Raw genomic sequence first — 9,765 nt, forward strand, 5'->3', positions numbered from 1 at the left:
GCTGCCATGTGTCGAGGGGCACAGAGCCCTGGGGAAGACGGGTGGGAGTGGCCAGGCCTGAACAAAGACTGAGGAAGGCAGCTTTGTACCTTCTGACCCCCGCCTGGGCTCATGCTCAGTCCACTCCCACACACCTTGCCAGTTCCTGCCAACTTGGCCACCTCCCACAGGCACTGGGCCCCAGGGCTGCAGACCTGCGGGGCAGTCTTCACCCCATCTCTGTCCTCCTAGGCTGTGCCCTCCTTCGAGTTCCCAAAGACCCCCAGCTCCCAGAACCTGCTGGCCCTCCTAGCCCGGCAGGGCATGGTGATGGCGCCCCCTCGAAACCGGACACTGCCCGACCTCTCGGAGGTGGGACCCTTCCATGGTCAGCCACTGGGCCCTGGCCTGCGGCCAGGCGAGGACCCCAAGGGTCCCTTTGGCCGGTGAGTTGGAGGGAACAGGCCTTGGATGGGCTGCTGAGGGGGCTGCCCCTTTCCCCTGCATTGTTCTGCTGTGTACTTCTTGGGGGTAGAACAGGAAAAACCTGGCCTTGCCCTTCTGTGGGTGCCCAGTGTGGCTGGGTGCCAGAGCCTGGCCCACCCATGGCTGGCCCTAGACTCCCAGCAGGTCCCCATCCTGAGCCTCACCATGCCCACCTGTAAGCTGGGCTGACAGGAGTGCCTGCCTCTCGAGGTGGGCCAGGGGACCGTGCATTACGTGTGTCTGGCCTGCAGAGGGGCCCCTCAAGGTCCAGTTAGGGCGGAGTGGGCCGGGCCCCCAGCACAGCCCTGCACCCTCCCGCAGGTCTTTCAGCACCAGCCGCCTCACTGACCTGCTCCTTAAGGCAGCGTTTGGGACGCAAGCCCCAGAGCCGGGCAGCACGGAGAGCCTGCAGGAGAAGCCCATGGAGATCGGTGGGTGAGGCTCAGAGGCTGTGGGATGGGGGCGGCGGGCAGCCAGGATGCTCCTGAGCCCTTCCTTGCTCTCCCAGCACCCTCAGCTGGCTGTGGAGGGAGCCTGCACCCAGGAGCCCGCGCTGGGGGCGCCAGCAGCCCCTCCCCGGTAGTCTTCACCGTGGGCTCTCCCCCGAGTGGGAGCACGCCGCCCCAGGGCCCCCGCACCAGGATGTTCTCAGGTGAGGGCTGGCTAGGCTGAGGCCCTGTCCCTTTTGGGGTGGTGGCAGCGCCCTAGAGGAGGGGGGCATCCTTTAACTCGGGTCGCTGGACTGCGGCCCCCCAGAGCCTGGGGGTGCCTGAGGAAGCAGCTCAGGCCCCTGAGAAACCCACGCTCTGTCTCCCAGTCTACAAAATGGACGTGGTTCTGGTACCTGCCCCGCAGGCGGCCCCTGCCACTCAACCTGTGAGTGATAGGTACTTGTTCCCATTTATCCCCAAAACATGAGCTGAGCAGGGACGGTGTCTGGATTGTGGCCTCCTTGCCCAGCTGCCGTGGGCTGTGCTGTGTTGGTCAGGAGTCGCAGACAGGCGTGCCCCTCGGTTCCCCAGCCAGTGGCGTGTGGGGATGCTCTGGGCCTGGGGCCTGGCTGGGTCCCCACTGTGGGTTCTGCCTGGGGGGTGGGCTTGTGGGCATCTGGTCCTGGCCAGGGGCTGCCATCGCTGGGGTCACCTGCCAGCCCCGTAGTGAGGGTGGCCTGCCTTGCCCTTTGAGGTCCTTTTGGCCCTCGGGCCCACCCGTGTTGCACAGTAGCACCCCAGGCCACCCACCTACCCCATCCCAGACAGTGGCAGCTGCCCTTCTCCCAGGCAGATCTGGGCTGGGGGTCGGGATACCCAGAGGGTCCCTTGATGGGCACCACAGCCCTTGGCCTGAGGTGGGGAGCTGGGGACCTGGGGGTTGTGGTGAGTGGCAAGAGGTTGAGTAGGGGCTCTAGGGACCTGCTCTGCTTCTCCTGTTAGAGTTTTGGGAGGTAACAGGGTGTAAACTGAGGCAGAGGCACATTGGGCCCTGGAGGTGTGGGAGCCTGTGGGGGATGGGGGCCACGGTGTCTGCTTGTCCTGGCATGCCCCTCACCGCCCTTTCCCTGCAGTGGGCTCCACTGGCTCCGCTGGCTCTTCTGCCCGCCACCTGGTGTCTGGGGCCTGCAGCGAGGCCCCAGCCCCCGAGCTCCCTGCTCCAGGACATAGCTGCAGCTTTGCCGACCCCATTGCTGCCAACCTGGAGGGGGCTGTGACCTTCGAGGCCCCCGACCTCCCTGAGGAGACCCTCATGGAGGTGAGGGCTGGAGTGAGCAAAGGTTTCCATTCTGGCTGGAGCGGGTGTGGGGTGTCAGGTGGGGCACATCCCAGTTGCCCGGTCTACAGCAAGGGAGGGGACCCTGCCCTGCCTCCCCAAGGCGTCATCAGTGAGTCTCAAGGGAGACAAGCCTCTTCCCAGCCCGGGCAGCATGTGCTACCCTGACGACCGCTTCCTGCAGCAAGAGCACACCGAGATCCTGCGTGGCCTGCGCTTCACGCTGCTGTTCGTGCAGCACGTCTTGGAGATCGCAGCCCTGAAGGGCAGCGCCAGCGAGGCGGCCGGGGGCCCTGAGTACCAGCTGCAGGAGAGTGTGGTGGCCGACCAGATCAGCCTGCTGAGCCGAGAATGGGGGTGGGTGCTGCCAGGGCTGGGGTGGGGTGGGGCAGGTGGTGGCTTGGGGGCCAGGACCAACCTGCCTCCTTTGATCTGCCTGCCACCCCCAGCTTTGCGGAGCAGCTGGTCCTGTACCTGAAGGTGGCCGAGCTACTGTCCTCCGGCCTGCAAACTGCCATCGACCAGATCCGGGCCGGCAAGCTCTGCCTGTCGTCCACCGTGAAGCAGGGTGAGGGCTGTGACCGCTCAACCCACATGCTGGGTTGGGGAGGAAGCCCGCCTTGCAACTGTCCGGGTGACAGGGTGACAGGGAGGCTGCCTGAGCAGGCCCCTGTGCAAAGGTGCAAAGGCCTTGGGGCCTGGCCCAGCGTGCAGGGCACAGAGGCCGTGGGGCCGGATGGCACCCGGGACGAGGTGCTGAGCCTGGCCGCACACTGAAGGCCACGGAGAGCCAGGGCCGTGGCAGGGAGGGAGGGACGTGCTCGCTCAGTGCGCAGGGCAGATCGTGACCACTCCAGCCCTGCCCCGTGTCTGCCGCACCCGGAGCCGACCACCCTCGTCCTCTGCAGTGGTGCGCAGGCTGAACGAGCTGTACAAGGCCAGCGTGGTGTCCTGCCAGGGCCTGAGCCTGCGGTTGCAGCGCTTCTTCCTGGACAAGCAGCGGCTCCTGGACCGCGTCCACAGCATCACTGCCGAGAGGCTGATCTTCAGCCACGCCGTGCAGATGGTACGGGACAGACAGACACCGGTGGGGCAGATGGTACAGGACAGACAGACACCGGTGGGGCAGGGGCCAGGAACTTCCAGGCCGGCTGTCTGCACTGGGAGGGGACCTTGATGCCCACAGCTTGGTGAGACTTTCAGGGGTGTCACTTCTGGAGGTCTTGAAATGATAGCGTGATGCCCCCGGCCTCCTGCAGGCGCTTACAGCTTGGCTGGGTGCATCCTTGATTGCATGGGTGCCATGGCCCATGTGCATCCTGCCATGCCTCTTCCTGAGACTCAGTTTCCCCAATTGTAAAATGAGAGACTTGGTCTTCAGGCCTCGTAGTCAGGTGTCAGCCTCCAGAAGCAGCACCTGGTCCCAGACAACCTGCCTAGAAGTGTGGTGCACTCAGCTGGTACCGCGGGCACAGGCTCCCTGCTTGGGCTCTGAAGAGCTTCCTCTGCCTCTGAGGTGGGGTTCCACCTTTTTTTTCTTTTCTTTTTTTTTAAGAGAGGGTCTTGCACTGTTGCCCAGGCTGAAGTGTAGTGCAGCCGCTAACTCCTGGGCTCAAGTGATCATCGTGCCTCAGCCTCCCAAAATGCTGGGATTACAGGCAAAAACTCATGAGTGCCTGAGTCTCCTTTTTTAAGAAAATGTATGCATGCAGTAAAAATGCAGGCTGAACAAACAGGGGAAAAGTCAGCCTCCCTCCTGCCCCTGCTTCCCACCCAGGCAGGCCAGGCAGCAGCAGCAATGACACTGACTGACTGGCGGGCACTCTGTTGTCCTGGGGTGGGGCTGACAGTGCTGGCCAGGGTCATCTGGTTCCAGGCAGCGTCTCCCCTTGGCCCTGTGACCATCCCCTCTGCACCGAAGGCTGTGCCAGCACTCACCCCCCCATGTCACTGCCCTGAGGGCCTGTCTGCCCCCCCTGGGCCGCTGCCATGGGTGCAGGCAGGGCAGCCCTCGCTGGGAGGGAGTGGGGTGAGCTGGCCTTGTCCAGCCTCTGCCCTCGCCCCCAGGTGCAGTCGGCCGCCCTGGACGAGATGTTCCAGCACCGTGAGGGATGCGTCCCGCGCTACCACAAGGCCCTGCTGCTCCTGGAAGGGCTGCAGCACATGCTCTCAGACCAGGCCGACATCGAGAACGTCACCAAGTGTGAGTGCCGGGCTGGGCTGGGGGCTGAGGGCTCTGGGCGTCTCCCTCACGCTCCCCCCTCTCCCTCCACAGGCAAGCTGTGCATTGAGCGGAGACTCTCGGCGCTGCTGACTGGCATCTGTGCCTGACCTTTTTTGGTCTGGCTGGGCCCTGGTCCTGCCGAGCCCTGCAGGGTGGGCTCTGTGCTGGCTGGACTCCTCGGGACAAGCCCATGGCACTGATCGCTGGTGCTGAGCCCTGCCCTGGGCCCCACGGACAGTCAGCCTGCCGGCCTCCCTGCAGGTCATGGGGCAGAACCAGCACACCTGGAGCCACACAGCTTGGGGGTGTCTCCCGTCTTGTACAGGTGGGGATCACAGAACTTCTGCCCCTCTGGCTGCCTGGCACAGCAGGCGTGGGTGCCACCACCCTCTAGCCCCGGGGCAGCCCTGGAGGACAGGCAAGGGCCTGAGACCGCTGCCGACTCAAAGCCAAAGCGAGCTCCTGCTTCGGGCAGGTCAGCAGTCACTGTGCCCAGGAAGAGCCTGCGGCCTCGGCGTCCCCCAGTCTCCAGGAGCCTCTCCCTCCGAGATACCCACCCAGCTTTGTCAATCACCCAAGCACTTTATGCAGATAGAGACAGAATCTGGACCTCACCAGGGACTGCTGGGCGGTGATTCCTGGCAGTGGCCTGGTGTTTGTACATAGACATAAGCGGACACATGCCAGGGCCCCCAAGCCTGAGCACCGGACCACGGAGCTGCCCAGGTCTGGACCTCAAGGGGAGAACTGGCTCCGGGGTGAGTGGGGCCCTGCACCAGAGGCAGAGGCAGTTCTTTGTTCAAGCGTTCCTCTAGGGACCGGCCGCGGAGGCACCGTGTTCTCTAAGCCCTGGATACGTCTTGTAATCTTTCACACTTTATTCCTAAAATGTGTCTTATTTTTATGCAGCTAATTTTTTCTTTAAAGGAGAAAACTTGTAGGTGTTTAAGAATTGGTTTTGGGAGGGCGAGGACTGGGCCAGGTTAGAGGCAGATGGCGCAGGGGCGTATGGCCGGCAGGTGAGGCTGCTCTGTGCACACCTGGGTCGGTGGCTGCAGCAGGACAGGTGTGTGCCCAGCACCCTCCCCACCTGGGCCTGGGGGCAGATGAGGGGAATACTTCATGCAAGGAAAAAAGTAACATATGCAAAAGCTCCCCGTCCAGCTTTGACAGCCAGCTGTGGTGTCAGCCCCTCGGCAGGGTAGGCCTGATGACAGCCCTGTCCCTCCCTGCCTCGGCCTTGCTCAGGGCCACTGAAGGTGTCCGCAGAGAGGCCTGCCTTCCGGATTCCAGGCGGGCACGTGCTGCAAACCCTGCCTGGGCCTCCCTTGGTCTGCCCAGCCTGGATCAGTAGATACTTGAACGAGTCCCCAGTCTGCGGGAGGCAGCGGTGGGGCCATGGACCCACGCGGGGGGTTCCAGGGTCACACACCACATAACAGACAAAAATACACACATGTGTGTTTTTCTTTGCAATACTTGAAATATTGCCACTGTGCTTGGACTTAGAAGAAGAAAATCCCCGTGATTTCTTCCTCATCACCTTGATGGCTTTATTCTCACCTTGTGGGGCATGTTAGTATTTATTGCTTCATGGCCGACTGGAATCTTGAGTCTTGGGAAGCTGGCACTACGGGGATCTTGCCTGGCGTCCTGGTCCTCTTGCTTCCGTCGCGGCCGCGTGTGCGTGTGTCCAAGCAGGTCCTGGGCGCCTCAACTGCCGCCCCTGGTTGAATGTTCTGTTGATAGTGCTGGACCCTTTGTCTATTTTAAAGCAAATTTTGTGTGATTTCCTGCCCTTTGCGTTATATTGTGTAATATCAATTTAAGGAAATAAACCTTTGGAATTGTTGGGCTGGTGTCACCTCTTGTCTTCGTTGGCTTGTCACTGTTCTCAGGGTTTTATCATTTTCTTTCTCAGCCAAGGCGCAGGAGCCCCAGGGCCCCCTCCATTGGTGCCCACAATGGCCGGACACAGCTGTAGGAGCAGAGCCCCAGGGCAGAAGCTGGATATGTGAGGGACAGTGCAGACTCCTGTGCTGTAGGAAGCCTCTCCCGCCAAGCTGGAGGTCCTGCACAGGGTGAGCAGACTCCACAGGGCAGGGCACCCACCTTGGGATAGCTTTGGGCACCTGCTTTGACTCCTCTGGGGGATACACCTAGGAGGGGCCACGTGGAGCTCTGGGTGAATTTCCAAGAAGCCTCAGACTATTCACTGCAGCCGCTGAGCAGCTGGGCCTCCGAGGCCTCGCCTTGTGGTTTTGATTTGCATTTCCCCAAGGGGTCCTGACGTTGAGCATCACAGGTACTTGGCGGCCATTTGTGTGTCTTTGGAGGAACATCTAAATCCTTTGCCCTTTTTTTTTTTTTTTTTAATTTGAGACGAGTAACTTGCTCAGGCTGGAGTGCAGTGGCACAATCTTGGCTCACTGCAACCTCCGCCTCCCAGGTTCAAGAGATTCTCCTGCCTCAGCCTCCCAAGTAGCTGGGACTACAGGCATGCACCACTGTGCCCGGCTGATTTTTTTATTTTTAGTAGAGATGAGGTTTCACATGTTGGCCAGGCTGGTCTCGAACTCCTGTAGGGTTTGCATTTTTTAAACTGTATATTGTGTATTGTTTTTATTAGATAAAAATAACTTGCTAAAAACTGCTAACCGCAATAAGAAGTGAAAGTTCATTGAGAGGTTGGTGTTCTCGAGGAAGGGGAAGGCAGAGACCTTGTTTCTGAGTCCCAAGACGGGCTGCTTCCAAACAGCCTCCTCAAACAGGAGCAGCTGCACTCAGCACCGGTGAGGTGCGGCGCGGCAGCTGCCAGGCCGTGGGCGCTGTGGTCCTCCTGGTACGTCTGTAACGTAAAGAAATGCCCAGACAGTCACTGCAAACATGGAATTTAATATTTTTAGAGCAGTTTTATAGTTTCAGGAAAATTGAGTAGGACGTACAGAGACATCTGCCCTCTCTCCCGTCAGTAACAGGTCAGCTTCGTGCAGTGCCTTTGTCTCTGCTGTTGAACCCAATATTCATATTTTAGATTTTCAAAAATCATGGACACTTCTAATACAACAGGTTCTGTGTTACCACTCAAAGTCTGCAGTTCACATCATGGGGTCACTCGATATACACTGGGTGTTGCAAAGGTGTCATGCCACACATCACCCTAAGGTCTTCTGGGCTCCACCTGTTCCCCTCTCCCAGCCTAGCTCCACTGGCCACTGATCTTCCTGTCCTCATAGTTGTTTTTGTTTCAGAATGTCCCGTAGTTGGGAACATACACTATGCCCAGGGCCTGGGAGCGCATTTCCATTTTTTTTTTTTTTTTTTGAGGCAGTCTCGCTCTGTTGCCCAGGCTGGAGTGCAGTGGCAGGAACTCAGCTCACTGCAACCTCCACCTCCCAAGGTTCAAGCGACTCTTGTGCCCCAGTCTCCTGAGTAGCTGGGATTATAGGCCTGAGCCACTGCACCCAGCCTGGCTAAGTTTTGTATTTTTAGACAAGGGTTTTGCCACGCTGGCCAGGCTGGTCTCAAACTCCTGGCCTCAAGTGATCCATCCTCCCAAAGCGTTAGGATTACAGGCATGAGCCACCGTGCCTGGCCTCATTTCTTTTTAGAGCTGCATAGTATTCCATTGTCTGGAGGTACCACAGTTTTTCCCTTCACCTGCTGACATATCAGTTGTTTCCACGTTTGGGCAGTGGTAAATAAAGCTGCTGTAAAGGTCCATGTGCCAGAGCCAGGTGGTGAGGGTGGGCCCAGGGGAAGCCGTGGCAGTGCAGGAGGGACCTCATCCTTGCACACTCCAAGCCAGCGGGACCAGGCCTTGGTGCCCGCACTCTCACAGAACTGTGGCCCCCTGGGTGCCCGTCCATACCCCCTGCCTCAGTCCTGGAGCCTGGGCTGGTGGAGGGGTACCCTCCTGGGAGGTCATTTAGTATGGGTGAGCTGCCCTCCCACCTGGCCAATTGCATCACCCTCCTGCCTCCCCTTACTGCCTCGGCCACCAGCTCCTCACAAGCCACACGCAGCCCATTGAGTACCCCTTGGGAAGGGGTGTCAGATTGGATCCCTGGGGCTCCCATCTCACAGCCAATGCCACGGGGCCCCACACAACCTGGCCCCGGGCCCCTTGGTCCTCTTTTCCTATCAGTCCCTCATCACGCAGCCTTGTGGTTTCTCTACCTGCATACTCCAGGTGGGCACAGTGCCCAGGCCCTGCTGAGTCCTCACCTGTAGGAGGAGGTGCAGCCCCTGGAGGGCAGGAGTGGGGCTGCTGCAGATGGCTGGCTCCTGCCTCCCCACCCTTGCACTGCCAGGAGCATGCTCTCCCTGGCCCATGGCCCATTCCCCAAATTCAAGCTTGTGGTTGGCTGAATTGTGGCCCCAGATATGGGATTAAGGATTTTGAGATTATGCCAGAGGGCGGGTCCAGAATCATATGAGTTTCTCTAAGGTAAAGCAGGAGGACAGGAGGGCAAGCTTGGGAGAGGAGGCAAGGAAGTGGTGGGTGCAGTGGCCACACCGGGAATCCCAGCACTTCAGAAGGGGAGGCAGGCGGATCGCTTGAGCTCAGCATTTGGAGATCTGCCTGGGCAACACAGTGAGCCGGTCCCTAAAAAAAAAAAAAAAAAAAAGAAAGAAAGAAAGACGGCGCGGTGGCTCACGCTTGTAATCCCAGCACTTTGGGAGGCCGAGGTGGGTCAGGAGATCGAGACCATCCTGGCTAACATGGTGAAACCCCGTCTCTACTAAAATACAAAAAAATTAACCAGGCGAGGTGGCGGCGCCTGTAGTCCCAGCTACTCGGGAAGCTGAGGCAGGAGAATCGCTTGAGCCCGGGAGGCGGAGGTTGCAGTGAGCCGAGATCCCGCCACTGCACTCCAACCTGGAGAAAGAGCAAGACTCTGATTCCCCGCCCCTCCCCCCCCACAAAAAAAGAGTGGCCACTTTTCAGGAGGCCGCATCTCTATAAAAAATAAGAAAAAATTAGCTGGGCGTGGTGGCGCGCGCCTGCGAGGACCGCTGGAGCCCGGAGGCGGAGGCTGCGGTGGGCGGCGACCCCCTTCCACGGTGCGGGTGAAGGCCAGGGCGGAGCCTCCCCTGCGCCCCAGCGTCTGTGGAACCGGGACGGGGCGCGGGGCTGAGGCCACACGAGGGCCGCACAGGGTGGGTGCCACTGAGGGTCTGGGGGCCGAGCCCACGGGAGGGGACCCGGCAGCGGAGAGGAGCGGGGCCGGCGTGGGCTCGGAGTTTCCCCTGCTCCGCTGGGCGGGCGACAGCACCCAGGAGGCGGCGGCGGCGCGACCACTGCT

General features: G+C 60.3%; 2 protein-coding genes across 5 annotated transcripts in view; both read left to right on the top strand.

Moving 5' to 3' along the window:
- ULK1 (unc-51 like autophagy activating kinase 1) overlaps window positions 1–6,308 on the top strand; it is a 29,542-nt gene extending 23,234 nt beyond the window's left edge. For 2 of the 4 annotated variants that reach the window (XM_050747681.1, XM_050747682.1), the window contains exons 20-28: window positions 232–425; window positions 787–896; window positions 974–1,117; window positions 2,030–2,214; window positions 2,417–2,589; window positions 2,682–2,800; window positions 3,141–3,298; window positions 4,300–4,435; window positions 4,508–6,308. In XM_050747681.1, coding sequence (XP_050603638.1) covers window positions 232–425; window positions 787–896; window positions 974–1,117; window positions 2,030–2,214; window positions 2,417–2,589; window positions 2,682–2,800; window positions 3,141–3,298; window positions 4,300–4,435; window positions 4,508–4,563 — 1,275 coding nt within the window. In that variant the 3' untranslated portion in view covers window positions 4,564–6,308. Of the gene's footprint in view, window positions 1–231; window positions 426–786; window positions 897–973; window positions 1,118–2,029; window positions 2,215–2,416; window positions 2,590–2,681; window positions 2,801–3,140; window positions 3,299–4,299 lie in introns of all 4 variants that reach the window. The other 2 variants (XM_050747679.1, XM_050747680.1) reach the window with 1 other exon arrangement.
- The window catches only part of EP400 (E1A binding protein p400), a 231,973-nt gene that overhangs the window by 59,527 nt on the left and 162,681 nt on the right, over window positions 1–9,765 (top strand). The window lies entirely within an intron of this gene.

This window comes from Macaca thibetana, chromosome 11, assembly GCF_024542745.1.
Source record: "Macaca thibetana thibetana isolate TM-01 chromosome 11, ASM2454274v1, whole genome shotgun sequence".
NCBI classification, from domain to species: Eukaryota; Metazoa; Chordata; class Mammalia; order Primates; family Cercopithecidae; genus Macaca; species Macaca thibetana.